The sequence below is a fragment of the Heptranchias perlo genome, chromosome 8 (genome assembly GCF_035084215.1).
Source record: "Heptranchias perlo isolate sHepPer1 chromosome 8, sHepPer1.hap1, whole genome shotgun sequence".
In the NCBI taxonomy this organism is placed as follows: Eukaryota; Metazoa; Chordata; class Chondrichthyes; order Hexanchiformes; family Hexanchidae; genus Heptranchias; species Heptranchias perlo.
In genome coordinates, this window is record NC_090332.1 from 22,804,875 (window position 1) to 22,831,627 (window position 26,753).

Here is a 26,753-nt window from a genome sequence, read left to right on the forward strand (position 1 = left end):
AGAGGGGAGATGAGGAGAATTTTTTCACACAGAGGGTGGTTAAGATCTGGAATCCCATACCTGAAAGAGTGGTGGAAACAGATTCCACAGGAACTTTCAAAAGGCAATTGGACATGTACTTGAAGAGGACAAATTTGCAGGGTTATGGGGAAAAAGCTGGGTTGTGGGACTAAATTCTACAGCTCTTTCAAAGAGCCGGCACAGGCACGACGGGCCAAATGGCCTCCTTTTGTGCTGTAAGATTCTATGATTTCATACTGAGCAGTGCCTTTACCCACTAAGCCTTTCAGGAAACAAAAGATGTTTTCTTTGTTTAATAATAATTCCATACTGATTGGTTAATCCTATGTAGTATGATATGAGAATGCGGGGAGGGAAGGAATTCAATGGAAGGAACTTTGGCTCCTGAATTAGGGACTAGATTGAGATTAGTATCGCAGGAAATCAACTGGAACAATGGTTTTATAATAATACTTCCACGTTCTACACAGAAGGTACATAGTGTAACTGGAAAATGAATAAGAATGGTGATTTAACCTGCTTACACTATAGAGTTCCTTTAAAGATTTTTTGTTTTGTTTTGATTTCCCTTCTCTCCTAAAGTTTATCCCTATCCTATCTGGACTAAAAATACAATTTCCTTTTCATCCAAATTAGCTCTCTTTCAGCATTGATAAGTGAAGATAAAGAGAAAACAATTACAGTTCAAATGCTATTAAATTAATAAAGATTGAAATGTTTCTAGAGTTGTCGACATGTTCATTTTAAACCATTTTTTAAAGCTTTGAGCACCACAGAAACATTAAGACACAAAATGGCATCAAATTGCTGATAGCATTAATCAATTATTTAGATTTTAAACCATTATAAAAAGGGCAGTACCTCTTTCTGCTTATATGCTTTTCATCACTATATGCAGCAATGCAGTATCATAGCCTGTTCAAATTCTATTCTTGACCAAACTCACAAACATCAAAAGTCAAACTTTAAAAAAAATGACAAAAACAAAGAGAAAGGACAATTTGTGTTTGCGAGTTGGTACACTCTATGGGCAGTTTTGTCAACACTTGTTTTGTTATCACAGCAATGTCATCGGTTATTGGGAGAACAGAACGTCACGGCCAAAATCATGATGAACACACTGGTGCAATGAAAAAATAATTAATTTTGTTAATGTAATCAAATGCATCTGACTAACCATCACAGTCCCCTTGGAACAAGCTTTGAGATTTTCGCTTTTTACTGAAAGTTTTTTCCTTCTAAAAACAACAAAACGATAAGTAAAACTGAAATTTGTACTAATAATAACACCAAGCATTAAGAGTGTAACATGAAGTTGGAATCACAACAAAATGAAGTAGTGGGAAAAAATATTTAATTTTAATTTTTATTTATTGCACTGACCTTTTAGGTCTCCATATGCCACAAATTATTTCCCGGGCAGACAATCTGCTACCAGGCCTTTGGAAATAGCTGCTATGAGGTGTGCAGGAACAGCTTGGGATGACTACACCTCCATTGTTTCTCTCCCTCTCTGCATAGAAACATCTGGCTTCCACTTTGCAACTGTCCTTATCTGCCAAGATTGGGACATTAGCACATGGGGATTTGCAGTGGTAAGCCCTGTGCCCAAGATTCCACAGTGCAGAGCGCTGGATTAAAACCAGCCTTCTTTTTTTAAATTACCTTTTATTTTAAAAGAAACTCACTTTTGAAATGGCTCTTCCATTGAGCCTGGAAGACTGTTTAAATGAAGAGAATGGATTTCGGTGATGGCAGCCACAGAACCCACTAAACTTTCAGTACCTGGCTTTCATTTGATCGGGAGCTGTCTATTTATATCTCTAACTTGGTGTAAACAGAGTTAAAAATAAAACTCTACTGATTTGGTCTGGAAGCAGAACAGCTATGCTGTAATCAGTGCCAAGTAGCAGATACACTATGCAAAATCATCCGTGGCTGATGTCACGGAGAACGTTCCTTTTATTGAAATGGGCCTCTTTTGACCCTTTGATCCTCAAGGTACTTTAATTGGTATAATGTGAAGCACAGAGAAGAATAAACATTTCACACTGGAAGCACTCACACCCACGATCTCACCTTTGCTCTTTGCTCTTTTAAGGTTTTATTCTTGTGAAGTAATTCTGCAATCCTGTGCTCCCAGTAGGAAGCCATGCTTGAAGAATTGGGGCTATAGTATTGTAGTTGTATCCCCTTCCCATACTCTCTGCAAGTTTGGTGCCCCATGCAGAATCTCTGGTGTCATATTTTCCTCTCTTTGCTAATTTTAACAAAGACATTAGTTGGCAGTATCGTCCATATGTGTTTTGTGCTGGAAAAGAAACGAAAAGTGTAGAGGAGTTTTTGCCTGAAAGTGTAAGTGCAGGATCACTGTGGATCAGAGTGCAGCAGGAGGAGGTGAACATGGCCCAGGAGCACAATGGGCATAGGAGGCTCATGACTCACAGCAGAGAGGACTTTGGGACCTGGGTATACTGTGACAGAATCAGACTACATATTTAACATATTTGATCATGCACTATAAAAGTATTGTGAGATCAGCAGCATAGCATTTTGGGAAAATAAGGAATCATAATGAAATCATTAACATGGTAATAGGGAGAGACACTATTGACATCCATTGTTCCTGTATAATGGTTAGATCTTTCCTGTATACAACATATTTTATCTGCATTTCCTTGATTTTCCTTTCCTGTATATTTCCCAATACAAACACAGTAATGATAATGTAACAGCTCTAACATCAGAGATATTGTTAAAATACTCTGATTCAATGTTGAAATATAAAATGTTTAGAATTCATGTACTTTTCCTTCATTTTTGAAATTTTCCCTTCGTTCTTTCTCTTTCCCTATTTGCCCAAGTTCTTTTCCAACTCCACTGCAACAGTTTAATCGGAGAGAAGGAGGAGAATCTATGGGTACCGTTACCACTAATGTGTTATTCCCAAAGGGATGAAAAGTAACAGTTTAACTCTGGAATCAGACTCTGATTTGATACACTGGTATGAAACGCCATGGGAAGGCCACCTCATCCACGTTGGTTTGCCACTGCATGGAGATCCATTTGATCTTCTGAGCGCTTTTCAACTGAAGCAAAGGTTTATAAAAAAATATTTTTAAAGTAGGCAAAACTGCCCACGCTCTCCTAAAATTTAACTTTTAGGAGCAGAGATCTACACATGTACCTAATCACATGTGCACAGAGCTCTCCCATGGCAGCATGAGTGCAGATTTGCAGTGATCAGCAGCCCTTGGTATAAAAGCAGTGTTGCTGGCTGTGAACCAGTTGTTGCAGCTAGCAATCTCAGATCAACAGCACAGCATAAACAGCCTAAGAGCAAGGTCAACTTATACAGGGCTCACACATTTCCTGAAGGCTGATTCAGATCAGCACATCCAAAACCTAGGAAAATGTTGGATCCTAACAGTGAATGGTGCACGGTGAGAGGAAAATAAGAGCTGCAGAAACACAAGAAGCATTTGTTTCTAAACTTTAAATTGGATGTCCATTTCTTCATTATTATACTGATCAGCACACTTCACATTGATGTTGCCTTTTGACTAAATAACTGTCTTCAGCTGCTTCATCAATGATCATCTCTCCATTACAAGGTCAGAAGTGGGGCTGTTTACTGATGATTGCAGTGTTCAGCTCCATTTGCAATTCCTCAGATAACGAAGCACGCCATGACTGCATGCAGCAAGACCTGGACAACATCCGGGCTTGGCCTGATAAGTGGCACACAAATGCCAGGCAACGACCATCTCCAATCAGAGAGAACCTAACCACCTTCCCTTGACGTTCAGTGACATTAACCATCATGGAGTCCCCACCATCAACATCCTAGGGGTTACCATTAACCAGAAACTCAACAGGACTGGCCACATAAATGCCGTGGCTGCTAGAGCAGGTCAACGACTGGTCATTTTGTGGTGCGTGGCTCCAGACTCCACCACCTACAAGGCACATCAGGAGTGTGATGGAATACTTTCCACTTTCCTCGATGGGTACAGCTGCAACAACACAAGAAGCTTGACATCATCCAGGACAAAGCAGTCTGCTTGATTGCACTATATCAACTAGCCTAAACATCCACCCCTGGCATAACGTGGCTGCAGTGCGTATGATCTAGAAGGTGTACTTCAACTCGCCAAGGCTTCTTTGGAAACACTTCCGAATCCCACAATCTCCACCACCTAGAAAGGTGCATAGGAACACCATCATCTTAAAGCTGTTGCTCGGTAGCACTCTCGTCTCTCAGTCAGAAGGTTGTGGGTTCAAGTCCCACTCCAGAGACTTGAGCACAAAATCTAGGCTGACACTCCAGTGCAGCACTATACTGAGGGTGTGCTGCACTGGTGGAGGAGCTGCCTTTTGGATGAGACGTTAAACTGACGCCTTGTACACCCTCTCAGATCACTGTAAAAGATCCTATGGCACTATTTCGAAGAAGAGCTGGGGAGTTCTTCCCGGTGTCCTGGCCAATCTTTATCCCTCAACCAACATCGTTAAAACAGATTCTCCAGTCATTGTTACATTGCTGTTTGTGGGACCTTGCAGTGTGCAAGTTGGCTGCTCTGTTTCCTACATTACAACAGTGATGACACTTCAAAGTACTTCATTGGCTGCAAAATGCTTTGGGACGTCCTGAGGTCATGAAAGGCACAATATAAATGCAAGTCTTTCTTGTCTAAGTCACATACTGTCTTGACTAGGACATATTGCGCCATTCCTTCATCGTCACTGGGTCAAAATCCTGAAACGCCCTACCTAACAGCATTGTGGGAGTACCATCACCACACGGACTGCAGCGTTCAAAAAGAAGGCCCACCACCCCCTTCTTGGAGCAACTGGCGATGAGCAATAAATACCGGCCTTGCCAGTGATGCCCATATCCTGAGAATGAATTAAAAAAAAGACTACTTTGACTATGTAAAGTGTGCACTGAAAACATTTCAGCTTAAAACTTTAATATGTTTAGAATATGTTTAGATCCTGTAAAAGGATGTGTTAACAATAAATAATTGTTATACAACAGATTGTGTCTCGGAGCTCATCCTCAAAAGGAAACTGGTGGGGGAGGAGGAGAACATCCATGGAAAAGTGCTCTAAAACTACAGTACCATGTACATCCTGTGCAGACAATTAATCAAAGTTTGTTTATAGCTGCTATTTTTAAAGGAAGGTTATTGTACATAATTGAATGAAAGTTTCAATTTACCTTGAAGATCCAAATACATTTGTTTTGCCGAGCAGATTACCAGGAACGTCCTCTATTGAGCTCAATTTCCTCTACTTCACAAAATAAGATATTCAAGCGCTTGAAGTGACTTTCTAAAATCAGTATTATATGAAGTCAAATATATATATTAAAATATTTGTAGAATTATCTAAGTGTACCTAAAGATAAGGTAAATTTGTCTGAAAATAACCTTGCAGAATTATAAAGTAATTTTAAATAAAATACAAATTGTTTATAATTTTTCAGTTAATTCAGAGGATTATTATTCAAATAAATAATGTTTCTTCTACTACATTTCTTGAAGTCCAGTTTATATTATCATATGCTCTGTATTGCCAGCCAGTAACACAGTTCCCTGGGGTCCACCAGCTTCAGATAAGTTCTAAGTCACGGACCTTGTTATTTGCTATGAAATCACTCCAGGACGAACATGGAAACTCCCAGTTGGTGAGGTCAACAGAGAGTTTGCCTAGCAGGACTGGAGACTTGACAAAAACAACTTCTCTATCAAATAGGGGAGTACTTTGTACAAATTCTTGCCACATCTTAAGTGAGACAAACATCGGAAAATCAACGATTACATTTTTGGGTCTTTTTAACCTCCTTATCCTAGATTAGTTTGCTTCTCGTATCTTAGTTCCACTCACAGGTAAGTGCCAACTCCCCCTAAGATCACACTCTGGTCTTCAAAAGTACTAGAGCACCACATCAGTCTTTTTTTAAGTCTAAAATATCAAGCAAATTTATTCTACAAAATATAAATCAGCACATTAAGTAACAGTCACATAATATTGTTCCATAATCACATTAGATATCCTTCCACCCAAATACGATTGAACTCTAAGAAATAAACTAACTCTTTGTAAATAACTTACAAATAATAGTGCTCCTTTTGCTTTAGTTTCTTACCACTATGGGAACCTAATTAATCTGCACTGTTGCTTGGAAATTTCAGGAGTTTCAAACTAACTCTTCTTTGATTTGAACATAACTTTTTATATCCTAGAAAAGAGTTACTGGGACTAGTTAGATTTTGAATATCTGACCAAGCAAATTTAAAAAGGAAACAATTGCTATCAGTCACATACAAACTGAATCATTTGCACAACATTGCTTAAGTAGGAATTATTTTCTGTCCAGCCTATAACTGATAAAACTTGCAACATGTGCTTGGTACAGGTGTCTGACCTATAGTTGATTTTTAAACTGCTTATGTACTGTAACTGGGTTTAAAGGGACAGCCATTAAATAATCTTAAAACTTTTAAAATCAAAACTAGACAAAAATTCCTAATTTCCTCACAAAACGTTATACAAATTTAATTTTTAAACTGTCCCCCAACACAAACGAGAGACAGAGACCTGTATTTTTCACTCTGGTAGAGTATTCACTAGAAATGTGTGGATGGACTGCTTGTTTGCAGGTTGGCCCACACTCTGACACTGGTGGATCTTCTGGGATGAAGTTAATTTGAATGTTGGTGGAGGGCTGCCAGCAGTGCTTCAGGGGCTGTGAGGTCATTTGTCTCGGATGGGAGGTGGGGTGGGGGGGGGGCGCGGTGGGAACAAAAATACCTGCAGCACTTACCACAGTGTAGCAAAGCCAACAGTGCCAGCTGAAGAAAAAATAAACTTAAAAAATGTATTTTAACACGCCTGCATTGTCTAATGCAGTTGATCTCTTTGTGATCGATTGTCCTAGGTAAGCTAATCCTTTCAAGTTGCAACCCTCCCATCCCCACCTCCTAAGCAACACTAGACACCAGGAATGTAGTGACATTCTTGACATTCAACATTGGTAAGGGATTAACGACAGGCTAACGTATTTTGAACAGCTCCCCACCACAATTCTAACACCCTAAAACATGTGAGAAAAATCCGTGTGAATGCTTCTCTTCAGTGTAAGTATTTTTCTCATTTTCACCTATGAGGCTGAGTAACTAATCACAATTTATCCAGTGAGACTTGCAGGAAGAAGATGCATCGGCAACCATTCAGTGTCCTTCACGTACTTATCAAAAGTTTACTGAGATACCAGCTGATGGGTTAGAATGTGGAAACAAATAAAACAAAAGTGCAGGTTCCAAAATTTCAAAAGGAATCTCAGTATTCAGAGTTAAATTCAATCATCAGAGTTCCCAGTGGAACAATTTTGGGAAGACAGCAGTTACTGAGATTGAATTTGGGAAAGTAAGAAAAGGCACAAAAAAGTAAATCCCATGTTCCTTCTGCTTATTTTAGACCATAAGGAAAATTTCATGAGAAAGAATCCCTTGCCACTCTAACATGAATCACACAGGAAAATTATGATTAGTGTAAAACACAGCTGGGAATTGCTTTTATTGTTTTAAATTCCAAAAGTATTATTTTGCAGGTAAAATAAATATAAATTAGCAAATACAGAAACTATGTACGGCTTTGTGGACACACAGAAACATTTAACAGACCAATAACACTGTGGTTTATGTGCTCTTTATGGGGGGAGGTAAATTTTAATCCTGCTTCATTACTTTGTTTCTTGCATTGTGGGAAGGTAAAATAAATCTCCTCAGATTATTTTTATTTGATTTCATTGCTTTCCCAACTGTCTAGCTAGATAAGATTTCCTAACCTGGAATTAAATATATAACTGAGCTTAAAAATAAACTAACCACTTTGTTCTCTACATAGGGAATTAGTATTTAAATAGAGTGAAGCTTAAAAATTCCTATTTTCTCAGTAAAACTCTTCTAAGCAAGTTGTTCTTATAGCAGGAATTAATTCTTATACAAGGCGAGTTTATCTTGAGTGAGAAACATAAGAACGATTTGTTTCCAAAAGAAACTGCACCTAATTATATTTTATTTCAAAATTATGCTAAACCATTACAGAAATAGGGTTTGAAGAGGTTATAGCATTAAAATTGCTATAGTGATACAATAAGGGAATGAATCGACTCATTAAACCTTTCAAATGAAACAAAGAAGGTAGTGTAAAAGCTAAACAAAGGCATGGATATGAGAACAGTTAACAGTTGTGCTATATAAGTCTATAGTGTCCATGCTCATGTGAAAAATTGCCCTTTGGAGAGGTATGGGCATGCGCAAGAAATCAAGTCATTCAGGGGGGAAGGAGAGAACATCGATGGAAAAAATAACGCTAAAATATTTTGTTGGGGTGATGTGCTGAGTAACAATTGTACTTACAGTAAGGGTGAATTTTTGGGACTTCGGCTTCAGGTGGCTGAACCAAGCTACTAGAAAAAGGATTTTCTTATAATCATGCTCTAAAGACAAGTTAGCATTAGCCTGAAGATTAAGGGGTGAAATCTGAAACATGAAGGAAATAATGTTTTATGGAATAGTTTTATAACAGATGCTCTTATAATGGACTTCAGCAAACTGGTTTGAACTGGGAATGATCTGTGTCAAATTCTGAATAATTTATAACAGAACATTTGTACCATGAGCCCCATTTTCCTTTTCTTTGCAGGAAGAGTTCTGCCCCATCAATATATTTACATTATCATTTGCTATTTTTAATATTCCTGTGAAAAAGTAACACTCGGTGGGAAAGGATATTCTTTTTAAAAACAATGCATATTTGTAATTTTTCATTCTCATGATAATTCTATCCAACCTTCAAAGGCATTCTCTAAAATGCATTGTGCTGAATCTTCACATCTCGCTTTTGGAATTCAAAACAAATACAACTTCTGCACAGTCAAAAGGTCAGGGAGATTTGGACCGCTGAGAAGCAGGATACCTTCAGTTTGTCTTGGGCATCAGCCAGTGTCCCAGTAGCGTACACCAACTGATTATCTTCTGTCAGTAGCAATTGAAGGACTTTGGGTTGAGCTAACACCCAAAATTCTTGTGTGAAAGTTCATTGGTTTTGTAATTGTTTAGATTCTTTGCATCAGATTAGACAAATTATTAGAAATGTTCCTATTTTTTTAAAAAAAGGATATCTGACGATAAATGCTAATATGAATTCCTGAAAATATCTGAATTTAGGAACAGTTGAAAAATTGTTGCTAAAATTTGGAATATTAACCTCTGACCATTTTGTCATTGCTTATACTTACGGCAAGTGAAATACCTGCAATTTTATCACAAGTCACTTCCAAATCTAAGACATTTTAATCTGTGTGGTATCACTTTTTAGTGTCAGAGTAGATTCCCCACACTAGAAATTCCTGATCTTGGCCAGGGGTAAGCTGCAGAAAGTGGCAACTAGGCAATTCCCACAAAAAGGAAGTGAGAATCAGAGGGTGAATCTCATCCTTGGTGTGTCTCCCAAGGCCTGATGCTGTGAGAACTTGGGAAATGGGATCTAAAGCAATTGGTCAATCATTTCATCATAACCAGGCCATGTTCAGTGTTACATTTTCTCCTTTGATAGTTCATGGAACTGTTTAGCTGTTGTGATTCTTCTATTCAGCTCTTCTTGTTCGCAGTCCCACCATCTTATTGTGGAACTTCTACTCGGTCATTTCTCAGCTTGCACCCAATTCTTCACCTTTTGAGGATAAAGATCTTCAAACATAGGCTCTGCTTTATGTAAAACAGGGGTGAAAGAGTAGAGATGAGGCACACTGCATATATACACTATGTGCATTATGTATTGAGAGTGTTATAGCAGATTCAAATTTCCCATGTTCTAGGAAGTCAATGGTGACTGTAGTAGCTGCTCTTTGAAGCACAGGAAATTTGAATCTACTGATTTAATTACAATTACAATTGTAGACAATTGGGCTGCTAATTCAAGCAGTGAGCCCTCCACGAGGGACTTAAAGGCAATCATCCCAGATGCTGTGCCATTGAAATCTTCTTGCACAAAGGCGACTTACTCCTTTGCATTGCTTCAATGTTGGACACGCTGCTTTGTGTCTTTGATTTTACATGCTATTACAGCAACCCTTAGTTTCTAATTTCTATTAATATTGATGAAATTGGTTGAGAACTTGCACCTGAATTTTGTATAATGTTACACTTATTTTGCCATGAAGATCAACAAAGACTACAATTTTGACAAAAGGATTCAAAATGAATATAAGCTATTTACTTCCAAAGACATTTAATTTAGGTCAATAAATAGTTTGTTTTCGCCAGAGAAAAAAATACAAAACTTTAGGAAAGTGTTCTTTGTGTTAAAATACATCTGTTAACCATCGACATGTTAAAATACATCTGTTGAATTAAGTTCAGCGATAATATCTGTTGGTATGCAGTGTCCTGCCAACTTGAAGAGAAGATGAATTAGTGAATCAATGCAAGGTCAAGTCCCTCATACTTCTCAGCTTCTCTTCAAATATGGTAGAAAACCACTACAAGTATGAAACTATTGCTGTTATTTTAGTGATACTAGCGGAATCTAGCGGATCTCCCCTGCCGTTGCTCCCCAGTAGTTTGAGATGTGGAGCATGATTGTGATGTTTGGCTGCTAACGTGGAGCTGTGTTTAATCTGGGATGTCTTTTTATGCTTACCGTTCAAGTGCGGCCTGTGGGGAAGTGGTTGAAATAGGCAAATCGGGTAACTGTAGCTGCTTGTGAAATCCTGAAGGTTACTTGAGATTCTGGTTTCCTTATCCAAAGAATCCAGCATGAAATGAGTGCTTTTCTTTCCTTTTCCTTAAGATTGTTTTATTGTCCATTTTGAAGTGTGACATCTATAGTGTGATGGATGCATACTAGACACGGGGTCGATTCCCCAATCAGGGAGGAAAATTAAGCCACGCTCTTTGTGCTGCTGCACCACCTTAGGTATATCAATGTTCCCTGATCCGACCCTGTGCCGGTTCCACGGCCGCAGGATCTGGCAGGATTGGATCAATAAGTACTGTTTAATCTGGGATTGGGTTGGCGAATCTGAAGTGCAGCAGCTGTTAAAGGACTGATGCACATAAAGCGAGACACAACTCTTTTTTTGGATGAAGGCTGATTGCTGCGAAGCAAGATGACAGGAAGAACACCAGGGACAGCTGATGAAGGGAGCCTCGAGGTCCTGTTGGAGGAAGTGGCGCTGAGGAGTATGGCCATATTTGGATTTGAGGATGCAGGAGGACACAGTGAACAGAGTGAATGCAGTCTTCAGTGTCCATAGAAAGAGTGCCATGGTAGACATGAATAAAGGGCACCCACGGAAAGAAAATGAATGCTGCACTATGCATGCACCATGGACTCATCCCACGTCACAGTAATAGACCAGCAATGCAGTCTACAAAGCACTGGCCTGACCCCTCACATTTTATACCCACTCACTGCCATGTTAGTGGAGCTCCAGTTCCAACTTAGTGGCAGATGAAGGCAAAGGTTTCCTTTGACTCACGTGATGGATGAAATTTTTTTTAAAAACAATTTCGAGCAATTTGATTGAATGATTCAATATCTACTTTTGTAATTCGTAGATTGTTGTCATTTCTCTCGTTGCTGAGGGCAGCTACAGATTGTGGAAAAATGCGTCTTTTTCTAGCTCTGCATTCCCGTATCTTGAAGAGTATAAAATGCACAAAAGAACCCCCTAATAGTTTTAGATACACAGAATATTGTTATTAATTACAGGAGGGCCAGAGAATGAAACTGAAACGCAGATGGACACATTGTACCTTAAAGCCCTGGAAGGATTTATCATGATGGTCACACAGGATGGAGACATAATTTTCCTATCAGAAAATGTGAACAAATACATGGGTATTACACAGGTGAGTTCACAGCTCGAAACTGTCAATCTAATAGTGCATTTATGTTACAGAATAAAAATTGGAGCTTAAGTCTTACACATTTCTTTCTTACACTTTTGTTGTGACTGTTTTATCTGCGCTTCATTGGGGTTGGGTGAAGATCAATATATTTAGTCTTACAGTTAGCATATCTACAATCTGCATATTATGCAAATGAGTATATATTTATGTGCTGTTTCATTTATAAGTGTCTTGGTGGAATAAACACAAATGATCTGAGAGAGGCAAATGTCATTCAGCCCATGATGAAAGTGCAGCAAAATAACACTGACTGTAATGTTATTGTAATAAACATCAAGGGGGTTTATTTCCACAGGAGTTTGCGCCATTTTTCCAGGGTTTCCACAGCTCTTCTGCTGAAATTAAGGTAGATACGTGGGAGACCTCTGTGGAAATTCACTCCCACCCCAAGATTTCATCCACCATGCTCAGCTGTTATTCTTGATCTTTTGGGGATTTAGTAGTGAGTAAGTGAATGTAAATAGCATTGGTACCCTTGCACTGATGAAGGTATACTTCCTCCAGGTTACATAGAACCATAGGATCACAGAAGGAGGCCGTTCGGCCCATCGAGTCCGCTCCGTTCTTTTCAAATGCAAAGCACTAAAGCGCTTCTACATTTGTAGCAACTTTTGGAGAAAGGCAGAATCTCCAATGTGAGCAGCCAGTAAAACATGACTGCACAAGCATTTTATCTGTCTACCAGGCTAAGGGGATCAGACTCAAGTTCTGTGGTGACATAATGACACACATTGGATTCTGTCAAGCTGAAATGTTTGAGTTAATGCAAATTCACCACAACACCACCATCTTGGATTGGTCTCGGTAGAGGCAGCACGGGTATATTAGACTGAGATTCAGTGGATATTCTAGTTGTAATTATGACTGAGAACTTTCTCGGAGCTTCTCACGCTTTGCTGCCGTAACTTCACTGGAAGTGCAGCAGAAACCCCGTTTACAGCAGCGGAGCAGGAGTAGCCCTGAGGAAATTCCGGCCCATATAACTTCAGGGATGAGGTCAGAATAGAAGCTGTATTTATGCAAGGATACAAATGTCCTAGGAAAAATGAGTGTACCAGTTTCAGTTCCCAGTAGAAACATGCACACAGTATAACTCAGCACTCATGCAGCAATTTCTCTCAAAGCTCAGAAAGACAAATAGTAAAGGAAATGGAAATTCTACACTGGCATAGTGGAAGGTAATTTCTGAGGTGAGTGAGTATAAGGAGCATTCTAAGCAGCATTAAAGCTGTACTGAAGCAGCTTGCTACTACACATTAAAAGGGGAAAAGAATTAATTCCTTAGTATGACCATTCCTCACTTTGAGCACAAGGTTTGTTCTACCAAGTTAGATTCATTGTAATTTAACAGTTTATTGATGAAATTTAAATTATATTTTATTCTGCACAACTAATCTCAGGTTTGTTTGCAATAGGTGGAGTTGACCGGACACAGCATTTTTGATTTCACGCATCCATGTGACCATGAGGAGATCAGGGAAAATCTGATTGTAAAAAATGGTAAAAATAGTTAGTTTTTGAATAATTACAATTTCCTCTTCCTACCCTACCACTATGTATATATTCTCCCCTGGCCCCAGATAATATGAACCACATGGGTGAGCAAGCAGTCACGTCCCATGCCTTTGCCACTCTTGTATAGGCCCCTGTAGGTCTTTGAGAGCAGAGTGTTAAGACCAGCTCTTAAGTTTTCCCTCCCTTTTGGGGAAAGCACCAGACTTCTTTATGGGCCTGTAGCGTACAGACTGACAGAGACCAGGATTTCAACATGTGGACCGTGCGTCCTACCACCCCCCAGAGTGAACACAAGTACCTTCCGCCTGGTATTTGTAAGTGCTGTGCTTGTTTCACAATTATTTTGGCTTGTTTAATAAATTTTAAGGTCAAGTGCTACAGACAACCACTCTGTCTAGGACAAAGCATTATATGTGCCATACAAAATGTGATAAAGTATCTATTGTGTCACAAGAAAATTTCTTTGCCCCACGAAACATACATGTTAGAAGATCAGACCTGTCGGTCTCAAACCTTTCTATGTGGGGAATCTCCCTGCAAATATTGACCTACTCCTATGGACCTCTTGCAAATATTGACATATTCCAAGGGACCCCTGACTTAATTTCAGAAAGACAGTGTCTGCCATCAAAACAAAATCAATGTTTATCATAGCAGAAAATATTTTTATTAGTATATTGCAATAGGAATAATGTGCTCCTAAATCAATAAATACAGAAAAATACAGAAATCTGACAATGGATGGACAAAATTCGACAGCCTTGGGAACTTCCTAAGATCCAGAGACTTTAGTTTGAAACTGATGCTAATCCTAGTGCTGAGTAGTCAGTGATGTGAATGTGTGTGAGCGGAGTAGTACTAGATGAGAGCTGAAGCAGTCTACAATTTTGACTCCTGTTAATCACTGTGGATAATCCAACTCAAGAAACCCAACTCAAACAAGCGCCATCTTTTTTGGCGAATTTCCAAAGGTCAGTGACCAAAGAAGCAACTTTGTCTTTGCTTTCCTGCTAAAGCCTGTGGCAGCCAAAAAAACCAAGATTGCCAAATCTACTTGCCCACTTAGTCCTGCTCGTACTTCAATTAAAACAATAGCTCATCTCTATTATAATATAAATGGATAGTTTTAAAAAATTTGCATGTGGATCAGTACACAGAGTACATGAGCATGCTTTTTAAAAAAACATTTAATGTGAAAAGGTAGAAGAGCCACAGTGCTGGTATGTTACCAGAAACTGCTTCATTTGCAGTACAGGCAGAAGCAGGAGTTGTGGCTGATGTGATGTGGTTAAACAGCCCGAGAGCAGACATGCTCTTTGGATGCCACAACTATCCTTGTGTCACCTTTTTGCTGAAACTACCTCACTGTAAAAATGTAACTGTTTTATCAGCAGGAGGACAAAAAGGCAAGCGGATTGAGTTGCTTCGAAAGCTGTAAATGTTAGCTGTGAACATAACAAGAGTTACCATCACTCATTGTCATGATTATTTTGAAATTAGCAGATAGCTGGCTTGATAATTCCCATTTTTTTTTATTATTCATTCTCGGGATGTGGGCGTTGCTGGCAAGGCTGGCATTTATTGCCCATTCCTAGATGATAGCAGATTACAAACACAAGTATTTATAGTGATAGTATCTATATATTAGAAGGCTTGTTTCAGCATATAAATTTGTTCCTAGTAGAAAAAATACCTCACTTCAAAGAACCTTACTGGCAGCCTCTTTAAGGCGTCTCCATGGACATGCCTATCTATTTGCAGGCTTTGGAGGAGGAGCATCACAGGAGACATACCAGTATTTGTACCTTAGATGCTCAATTAATATCTGTCCTTATGCTGCCACATGTTGTGTACAGGGCCAGGCTATTGCACCAGGACTTAATTGAAAACACCTATATTTAGAGACTACATTTCCTGAAGGAGGCCATCACAAAACTTTGCACATCCTGCAGTGAGACTTGGAAACCATTCCTAGTACAGGGAGAGCTCTAGAGTAGCTCTGAAGGGAACAGATGCGTTGAATTTCAATGCAGAAGAGACATTCCAAGCAATTGCAAGAGATCTCTGAAATACCTCCCAATCTTCAGACTAGTATCACACACATCACTGATGCATCAGTTGCCACAATCTGTATTCCTCTGGAAAGCAACCAACAACATGTAAGAGCCCTCCAGGATTTCCTAGAGCAAAGGGCATTATTAATTGCACTCATGCTGCCATACATGACTCCAACCCTCAACGGTACTCCATTGACGAACAGAAAAGGCCCTCACTCCATGATTGGACCATACATGCCACAAATCTATACAGGATGGTGGTCTAAAACTCAGCGCGCTTGTGGGCAACAGATTATATCTCTTCCAACTCCACCTACACTTTCTCCTCCTCACTCATGCTCTGTACTTCACCCTGCTGCAACTCCAGAGTGCTCTGGTGAAACATAGCATGTCTGTTCATTTGGAAAATAGATGAACAGTTACTGGAAGGTTTGGCATTGTCCCCCTTTGATGCTGCATCATGCTTACTTGAAGTGCTATTGCAATGCATTTTGAGATAACTGTTACATTATGCAAAATGTGAGCAGATTTACTTTGGTAACCTTGCATGGTCCAGCAAATTCTTCCTCCTCTGCTCTCAGCTTTAGGCTACAGATGAAACAGTATTAACTTTCTCTGTGACTTCCATTCCAGGCTACTCTGGCAGTACTTTTTGACAGGAGAGTGGCCCTGACCTCCAGAAATATCAGTCCTTTTGTGCAGCACCTCTTGAAGAAACACCAACAAACTGCACCATGAAATGGTACTGCTCTGCCTCTGCGAGTAGCTTCCAACATTTTTTGAAGTTCCAGCTTCTTCTCCTTTAGCCCCACCCTTTAGAAGCTGCTGGTGCTGGATAACCTGTCCCCTGACCTCTGGTGCTCCCAGAGCATCATCTTCCAAGCAGTGGAACACTGGAAATTAATTAAATAGCTAACCTCAAGTTAAAGTGTGAGATCAGCTCAGTTGAGTGCAGATACAATCACCCCCCAAAGGGCAGTGGACCTGGTGCTGCTGAGCTCTGGTTGCATTATCTGCTCCAGAGAGTTCCAGAATCGCAGCTAAAGCAGGCCATCTGGCAGGAAATTGCACCAATTGCTAAATAGTTTAAATCACAGATGAAGTTTATAATTAAAAAAGCCACAACCTGTACAGTCTAACTGATCTATTTTCTTAACCTCAATTTAAAACCTGCAATTATTTCTTTCCAACTCTTGAGCTGTTCTTTTTTTGGGGGGGAGAGGGAGAAGTAATGAGAAAAGAGATGATGGGAAGTTTGAAAACAATGTTGAAAGTAAATAAAATGATGGCTAATTGTTCTTGTTTGCTTATAGCCCCAAGCTTTGGAAAGAAACATAGAGATATGAACACCGAGCGTGACTTCTTCATGAGAATGAAATGTACGGTGACAAACCGCGGAAGAACTGTCAACCTCAAATCTGCCACCTGGAAGGTGAGAAACCAGAAGTAGAAATTCAGCAAGCTGTATTTGGTGGTTTTCTCAATAAAATTTTGGGGTCAAAAGTTCATTTCTTGTATAAGAGAATTTGGCTAGACAATGAAGGCTTTTTCTAAAGTAATATTTTCATATTTGTCAAAGCTAATGTAATATTTTAATATTTGAGTGGGACATGTTGTCAAATGAAAAATTCCATTATCAAGTTGAGTAGAAAAAGATCCCATTATGTGGCTTACCACTGACAAGTGTTCACTCTATCAGTCAATCGGCCAGAGTTCAAATTCAAGTCTCTCATCTAACCTTGATACTTAAGTTAGTTATGCTAGTACTAGTTGGTAACTCATCATGTACACCAACGTGGGTGTAACCTCACCTCCTACCAGGCTATGATGGAAATTTCAAGAATCCTGGCTAACGATACAGGACACCTGCATTAACCTATTTGTCAAAAAACACAAACGCTGGGTCACATGGAGCTTCTGGTTGACTTTCTGTTCCTATACCAATGTTGATTAGCAATCAGCTGTTATGAGGTACCCAGGGCAAATATCCTTTGATTTTCCCTTCTTTCCCTCGTGTGTGGGAGAGGAAAATGTGATCTGGCTTCTGCTCAAAACCTCTTCCTGACAGCATATCAGAGATTAGGAATTCTTGACCCAAGGGAAATCACGAGCATTTACCCACATTCTATACTGGTTTAAATTTACAATTACTTTGACTTTTCAAGGTAAAAAATATTTAAGATCTGTGCCAAGTATAGGTTGGAGTGGAGAAATTTAATGGTGTCCAATAACGATCATGGCCTTGAAATTAGTTTGCACCGACCGGTCTGCCGGCACGAACTGGACACAGATCAAACCCTGTGCCTGAACAGGTAGGCCCAAAAGTGCAACCGATATTGGGCCCTGGGCCTCATTTAAATGAGACCGGCAAGCTACAGACACCTGCTGGGCATGCCCAGGCAGTTCGCTGACAAAGAGGTTTTGAATTTCGGGCCGCTGTGCCCTATAGCGGCGGCCCTCAGATAGGTCGTTAAAAGGGAAGTTATTGGGAGAGTGGGCGACCGGGAAAGGGAGGGTTTCTCCAATATGGAGTTAATGCCTTCAGGAGAAGGGGGAGGAAAAATAGTGCTAAAAATACACAAAATAGTAAAATTACATCCAAATAAGTTTTAAATTTTCTATCTTATTTTGTTAAGGTGTTACACTGCACAGGCCACATCAAAATATATAATAGCTGCCAGGCTCACTCACTGTGTGGGTACAAAGAGTCACCTCTGACTTGCTTGATCATGATGTGCGAGCCAATTCAACATCCATCTAACATTGACGTTCCGCTGGACGGCAAGACATTCCTGAGCCGCCACAGCATGGACATGAAGTTTACCTACTGTGACGAGAGGTACAATAATATTTTAAATGATAAAGTCATATCAGTAAATGTCCTTGAGTTCTTCATTTCGTTTAGAATTTTTTTTTATTAAGAAGCTCATAAGGCTATACTCTGACCTAAACAGATAACTGGTAAATTAATTCACCACAAAAAAAACTGCAGCAGTGGATGAATGTGATAAAGGAATGCTCTTCCATAGCAGCAATAAATATAAGCAATGGGACTAATGCCAGTTTCAGGCCGGTGCCTTAACTGATATGGCATGTGGCGCACTTCAGGTTCGGACTGAGTGCGTGTACGCCTTATTGGGATCTGCAGTGCCCGTTTATCGCTCGAATAGTAGCAAAATTAGTTAAATGCTGGTCTAGGACCTAGCCTCAAATCCAACCCAGACTAGAAGTGTAAAACTTTTCTCTGGTGGCTACAAGAGTCTAAGTAAAATGAGTTTGGACAGTTTTAATTTAGTTCCTAGTGGATGTGTGATCACAGCATAAAACTGTCCCTATTTCAGCACTAAATTGAAAACCTTGTTCACAGACATCACGTGGTGACTTGCGTGGGAAATTAAAAAATATCAAACTGAAGCAGTAGGATAATTCTTTTGATCTTGAAGCACATTGTTGGGCTGCGTTACACTACATCTAACCACAGTGAATTTGGATGGGAGATCAAATGTATCGTCTCCAAAGGAGCATACCATACATCCAACATTATTTTAAAGATAAAATGATTTGCTGAAAAACAAAAACTATGTAGGCACAAAGGACATAGCCAGTAGACAGTTACGGTAGTAGGAAGCAAAACAAACTTGCAATCTTTGAGACTTACTGATTACGAACTACCATTTAATAAGTTTGCCAATCAGAGATTCATACAATGTAATGCCCTGAATGAACTGAAGATTAATAGAACTTGTTTAATCAGCAGATTCAAGCCACACAGAGCAAAAGACATCCTCTCCCCAACAACAATTCTTGTCTGTTACTGCCATCTTCCTTGACATTTATTGGTACCCTGGCCACTGCTGAAAGCTAACAGTTATAAACAGGGCCATTGAAAATACATTGTTTCAAGTAACAGTAATTATTGCTGAATCAATTGGTTTTAGCTGGGCTAAATGCACTACACACAGAATATAAAATATCAACTTCATACACAAATTTGTATAAAACAGCGTTGTGACAATTGACATAAGTCACTGTTCCCTTAAAAAATGGCTAAACCTAATCAGCCAAGATCCTGATTCATGTCAATGACCCAGATCACATTTAATACACCAGCTTAAAGCCAGACTGTTCCCAGTAAACAGCACATAAACATGTACAATGTCAGAGAAACTGTTCAGCCTGATATTAAACATCCGGTGTTTAAGTAAGAGGCTTGTGACCTGGATCAAGGCTGCTTATGATTTCAGATCACACTGTTTCACTGTCAGTATGAAAGCAGCATAACATAACAATTTAATCCAGTCAAAGATTTGTGCTGGTAACATTTAAGTTGTGAGACTTCAGAAATAAAGCTTCACTCTTGTTTACGTAGCGCTATACTTTTTCTTGATTCAGTGGAGTTTGACGCTTTTCATTTCATCCAAGTTTTAGGAGTGTTTTTCTTTTGAGAATTTTTAATATTTCCCTCTCCTGTTTTGGACTCTTTCCCCACTCCCTTATCCCAAGATTGTACCCAAACAAGCTGCCTTCTCCCAGACCAGAGATACACAGGAGTACCACAGTTTAAGGTTGGGTTTGCTTATGTTCAAGGCACCTGATCTCCATTTGGGGCCCATCACTTGATGCCTTGATGAAGAGGAGGAAGTCTCAGTATGAGCACAGCTGATATAAACTCATGTTCTATAACTCTACAGGAAAGACCTTGGAATATCAATGCACTGTTTTACTCTGCTGCCTCATGCAGCCATTTGCTTTTTTAAAAAAACACAAAATCAATGATTAACACATTCGAGAGCAGCATCTGACATCACAGGCCCTTAGCTTGTTGGTGCAGTATTATGGTAGGTTTCCGAATGGGGCTGCCCATATTGGTGAGTTCCCAGTCTTGTGCTTGTCATTAGTGAAATACATCAAGTGAAGGCTTGGTGTCTCAACGTATGGAGACAAAAAAAAATGAAAGTAGGTCATCCTAGGTCTGTTTTGGGCAGCCCTTAGCAGGTGGATACACAACTGCATTGACAGAAGACTTGCATCAATGGGGTAGAGAAAGAAAGACTAAGAACCTAAAAAGGGAGGAGGATTTTTAAAATTTAAGTGCAGTAGTTCTGGAAAAGCAAATACTTCATAATTTTGTTGACTTCAACATTTTAATTTGCATTTAATTTTAAATAAATAGCTAAAATAAACATACCAGTACTTGACTAATGTAAACAGCAAATAGGTTAACTTTTAAAGCACTATTTTTGTCCTTCAAAAAAATCATTCCGATGGAATCTAGCTAATTACACTCTACAGTTCAAGACAGTCCAAGCAACGGTGTATTTTGGCTCGAAGGGCTGAATGGCCTACTCCTATTCCTATGTTCCCATGACTAGGTTGTTGAAAATTTCATCTTCGGGAAAATCTTTTAGCACAGATAAGATTGGATTGCAGTGAGCATCGATAGAGCATCAATGGACACCGATTCACAAATAGATGCTGTGAACTCAACTGCGTGTAAAATTGTGTTTTGGTAAAAGGTACAGGTTACACAAGTCAGGTTTCCCTGTACATTGGGATAACCGCTTGTTATTTAGCTAGTTATATTTGTGGAACAAACACGCCGAGCTGCAGAGTGTACAGCAAAAAAATGTTCAACTAAGGTCCGCAAGGAGGTCCTTGGAGTCATCAAGTTTCTGTATTTGTTGATTTAGCAGCACATTATATCTGTTTCTGTATATTAATAAAACATACATTCAGCATTAATGGCACCATAGCAAAATTCTCCCATCCTGGTCATTCCCCCTACTATCTTCTTCCCTGAAGTCCAAGGAGCACAGACTTGAGTGCATCTAGCACACAACATTTTAGACATCCATTGCCAATGTAATGGATCTCCGCCCACTTTTCTGATTGGGATTGTCTACTTTATATCGCTATATCAAGTGAACCTAATCAGAAAATCTACACTAACCTCACCAGAGCTGTGCCATCTGCTACAAGGATAATTGCAGTTACCAAGCATCACAGGGCTGGCATGTCCAGTATCACTAACAGTGAGCTTTGGTTGCACTTCTAGCAGGCATATGGCACTGACCTACAGGATGGCGCCATGGAATTATACAGAGGGCCACACTCCTTGAAATCATCTTCTGATCAACAGACATCAGACAGAAGGTTAGGTGCTAGGCAGCTGTGTCACTTGCAAGTAGACTCACGTCTGTACCTTGGGTTTCCTTTGCTGTCATTTTTACTCATCCCTTCTTAGTCCCCTCCTCCTTCAGCCTTGGCAAAGGCTGCTGACAGGCTGAGATAACTTCTTAGTCTTTCCAAAAGCTTTCATGAATTTTGTTCCCATATTCTGACATTCCCCTTGATTTGTCCTCATCCCTTTAAATTTCATTTATACACAATTTCTGCTGCCACTATTATTACGCTCCCTGCATTTGTCCAAATCTGCACTTGGACCTACGAATAATTAGGATAATGAGTTACTCTCAGAAAATTAGGTGCAAATAGCAGACTATCATTGCTGTCAGTGCAAAGCCAGTTTCTAACAATTTGGGAGGAAACTGCACCCATGTCAGAAAACCTAATTCTTTGAGACAACATTCACACCATCATATTTTATTAAATCACATGGTGGCTTGGAACACATAGAAACAAACAATGAAGTATTAATTTCCCTTCATATTACATTCTCAATTCACACTTATGTACATACACTAACTGCAGTTTCCAATTAAGGGGGATTTTTAACTTCCTGGGGCAGAACAGGAGTTAATGTTGAGTGGCTCTATCTGCTGCTCCATTCCAGCCCTGCAGTGGGTTAACCCAGCTGTTTTTGCTGGCGACTGAGGAACCTGCGTGACTCAAGACGACAGCCTCATTATTATATATGCTAATTAGGGTCCTATGACATACATGGGACCCCGTTGGCATTTCAACAGAGTAACTTAGATATTTGTGGAGATAGAAGGAGCAGGAGTGCTCCTCTAGGCCCACAAGGAAAGCCTCGGCATCTGTTGCCTTGGGCTTCCTCCGCGAGACCCTGCCAAACCTCCCCCCCCAACCCTGCGACTTACTGGAATGCTGTTGGGTGGCCTCCTGGCTGCCCAATTTTTGCCCGCCTGTAGCCGGCCAGCTGTCTCTTTACGCATGTTTTGGATGAGCGGTTGGCCGACGGGATATAAATGAGGCCTGGCCGTTGGGGCAGTGGCCAGCATGCTCCGTCGGCTTATCAGCGGGATTAAAATTTCCCGGTGCCAGGGTTAATGATATCTCCTCACGGCTGGAAAAGAACTTCAAGCATGAAGGGGAGAATCGAGTTGGCACAGTCCACATAGGAACCAACGACGTAGGTAGAACTAAGAATGAGGTTGTGCTGAGGGAGTTTGAGGAGCTAGGGACCAAATTAAAAAGCAGAACCTCAAAGGTAATAATCTCTGGATTACTACCTGAGCTTAGAGTCAAACAGATCAGAGTGTTAAATGCATGGCTTACAGAGTGGTGTGGGAGACAGGGGTTTCGATTCATGGGGCACTGGCACCAATACTGGGGAAAGAGGGAGCTGTTCTGTTGGGACTGCCTCCACTTAAACCAGGCTGGGGCTAGTGTCGTGGCGAATCGAATAACTAGGGTGGTAGATAGGGCTTTAAACTAAAAAAGGGGGGGGGGGTGGAGGGGTCAGGTGAGGGTAAATTTATAAAGCTAAAGAGAAAAGTCAAGGCAATAAAGCAGTCTAGCGACTTGGGTAAAGATAAGCGGAGTGTGACAGGAAAGGACAGAGAGTTTAACGGTAATAGTGAATCAGCGAATAAGGTCAAAACAGGGAAAAATAGTAAAAAGTCAAAATTAAAGGCGCTTTATCTGAATGCACGAAGCATTCACAACAACATAGGTGAATTAGTGACACAAATAGAGATAAATGGGTTTGATCTAATAGCCATTACAGAGATGTGGTTGCAAGGTGACCAAGGTTGGGAACTAAATATTCCAGGGTACTTGACGTTTCGAAAAGACAGGCGGAATGGAAAAGGTTGGTGGGGGGGGGGGGGGGGGCAGACCTGATAATAAAGGATGACATAAGGATAGTAGTGAAAAAGGATCTTGGCTCAGAAGATCAGGAAGTAGAATCAGTATGGGTGGAGATAAGAAATAATAAGGGACAGAAAACACTGGTGGGAGTAGTTTATAGACCCCCTAACAGTAGCTATACCATTGGACAGAGTATTTATCAAGAAATAATAGGAGCTTGTAACAAAGGTAATGCAGTAATTATGGGAGACTTTAATCTTCATATAGACTGGACAAATCAGATTGGCAAAGATAGTCCAGAGAACAAGTTCATGGAATGCATTAGAGACAGTTTCCTAGCACAATACGTCATGGAACCAACCAGAGAAAAGGCTATTTTAGATCTTGTCTTGTGTAATGAGACAGGGTTAATTAGTAATCTCATAGTAAAGGATCCTCTGGGGAAGAGTGATCATAATATGATAGAATTTCACATTGAGTTTGAGAGTGACGTACTTAAGTCCGAAACTAGTCTTAAACTTAAATAAAGCCAATTACATTGGTATGAGGGGCGAGTTGGCTATGGTAGATTGGGAAATTAGATTAAAATGTATGACGGTAGATAAGCAATGGCAAACATTTAAAGAAATATTTCAAAATTCTCAATGCATATACATTCCATTCAGAAATTAAAAACTCCATGGGAAAAATGATCCATTTGTGGCTAACTAAAAAAGTTAAGGATAGTATTAGATTAAAATAAGAGGCTTAAAATGTTGCCAAGAGTAGTAAGCCTGAGGATTGGGAGGGTTTTAGAAACCAGCAAAGGATGACCAAAAAATTGTTACAAAAGGGAGAAAATAGAGAGTAAACTAGCAAGAAATATACAAACAGATTGTAAGAGCTTTTATAGGTATGTAAAAAGGAAGAGAGTAGCGAAAGTAAACATGGGTCCCTTAGAGGCTGAGACAAGAGAAATTTTAATGGGGAATAAAGAAATGGCAGAGATGCTAAACAAATATTTTGTATTGGTTTTCACAAAAAGCATACCAGAAATAGTGGGCAATCAAAGGGCTAATGAGAGTGAGGAACTTAGAGTAATTAAGATCAGTAAAGAAAAAGTACTAGAGAAAGTAATGGGACTAAAAGCTGACAAAGCCTCTGGACCTGATGGCCTACATCCTAGGGTTTTAAAAGAGATGGCTGCAGAGATAGTGGATGCATTGGTTGTGATCTTCCAAAATTCCCTAGATTCAAGAATGGTCCCGGTGGATTGGAAGGTAGCAAGTGAAACACCGCATCTTCAAGAAAGGAGGGAAGAGAGAAAACGGAACTACAGACCAGTTAGCCTGACATCAGGGAAATGCTGGAATTCATTATTAAAGAAGCAGTAACAGGGCACTTAGAAAATCATAATATGATTAGGCAGAGTCAACATGGTTTTATGAAAGGAAAATCGTGTTTTACAAATTTACTAGAGTTTTTTGAGGATGTAACTAGCAGGGTAGATAAAGGGGAACCAGTGGATGTAGTATATTTGGATTTTCGAAAGGCATTTGATAAGGTGCCACATAAAAGGTTGTTATGCAAGATAAGGGCTCGTGGGATTGGGGTAATATATTAGCATGGATAGAGGATTGGTTAACAGACAGAAAACAGAGTAGGGATAAACGAGTCATTTTCAGGTTAGCAGGCTGTAGCTGGTGGGGTGCCGCAAGGATTAGTGCTTGGACCTCAGCTAGTTACAAGCTATATTGATGACTTAGATGATGGGACGGAATGTAATATATCCAAGTTTGCTGATGATACAAAGCTAGGTGGGAAAGTAAGCTGTGAGGAGGACACAAAGGGGTCAATTTTAGGATTTTCAAGCGGGTGCGTTCGTGGCAGGGCGGGGGTGGGGGTTCTAAAATTGGGGAATCCTGGAGCGGGTCCGGAGCCCGGCTCCAACCCGCCCACTTCTGGGTTTCCCAATGATGTGAATCGGTGCGCGCGCAGCCCCCGCAAGCAGGACTCCCATCGGCTTTAATTGCCGGTGGGATGACAGTTTAGATAGTTAGGGAGGTACTTGAGGTCGTTGACAGACCTCCTGAGGAAGAGATTTTAGCAGGGATGTGATTTTGGACTCTCCTCAGCGTGTTTCCCATGCTGTGGGAAACACTCCCTGTTGTTGCAGACGTGTACCAGTCAGCAGCCATTGGGAGATGCAGAGGATTCCTTGACAGTTGGAGGGAATACCTCATTCATTGTAGCAGGGCACTCTGTCACCTCGAAGTTTTGCCTGCCACACCGTTGTCTCCACACTCAAAATTATTACATCATACCCTAAACTCTGCTGTCCAAACACATTTACCTACTTTGCGGACCCCCTCACACTCACACCGTCAGGATGGGTGGGGGTGGGGGTTCCATAGCTGCATTCATCACTCCATTGGAGGACAAGCAACATCACCAGCCCGCCAGGCACGCTGTCCACCTCCGCCATGTGAGCTACACAACACAGTGCTGCGCAACAGGCACCTGCACAAAATAGTCGTGCAACTACACATACACCCACTGTAGGGTGACCCAATGGGTGGCATCAAGGGTGTTCATGGAGAATCTCATGAAAGGGTCTAACTGCACAAGCCAGTCAAGAATGGCCAAGATTTGGCAGTAGTGGTGACAATATAATATGTAATGTGAGTTGATCAGAAATCAAATATAAGTAAAAACCATGACAAACCTTCAAACACCCTTGTGCATCCCCTTCATGCTCACGACACGTTTGCCTTACGCTTCCTACTACACATACATGATGCATGCCCTGTGGCTGCAGCACAGGTAGTGGCAGGTGGTGGTAAGGCTGACCATGAAAGAGATGCATGAGAGGGTGAGAATGAGACAGAGCCATGAGATTGTATGAGGATTGGGTTGAGTGGTAGTGGTGGGGTGAGTACTGGGTAGGTGAGGAATTGCAGGTAAGATGAGGATGAGGGTTCAGTGGGTGTGAGGAGTGATGTGATAGAGTAGTGTTGGCAGTGCAGAAGGAGATGTGGGGTGGGGGCGGTGATGTGGCAGACGGAGTGTAGGGGAATGAGTAAGAGTACTCACTTTGGCTGACCTGATTTGGTCATTGAAGCACCTCCTGCACTGTATACAGGTGCGTGATATGTTGGTGGTGCTGGTGACCTCCTCTGCC

The 26,753-nt window shown here is 40.4% G+C and overlaps 1 protein-coding gene across 2 annotated transcripts in view; it reads left to right on the top strand.

The window, feature by feature from the left end:
- The window catches only part of epas1b (endothelial PAS domain protein 1b), a 159,796-nt gene that overhangs the window by 89,956 nt on the left and 43,087 nt on the right, over positions 1 to 26,753 (top strand). For both annotated transcript variants that reach the window (XM_067988790.1, XM_067988788.1), the window contains exons 3-6: positions 11,809 to 11,948; positions 13,424 to 13,508; positions 16,894 to 17,012; positions 18,217 to 18,419. In XM_067988790.1, coding sequence (XP_067844891.1) covers positions 11,809 to 11,948; positions 13,424 to 13,508; positions 16,894 to 17,012; positions 18,217 to 18,419 — 547 coding nt within the window. The remainder of the gene's footprint in view (positions 1 to 11,808; positions 11,949 to 13,423; positions 13,509 to 16,893; positions 17,013 to 18,216; positions 18,420 to 26,753) is intronic.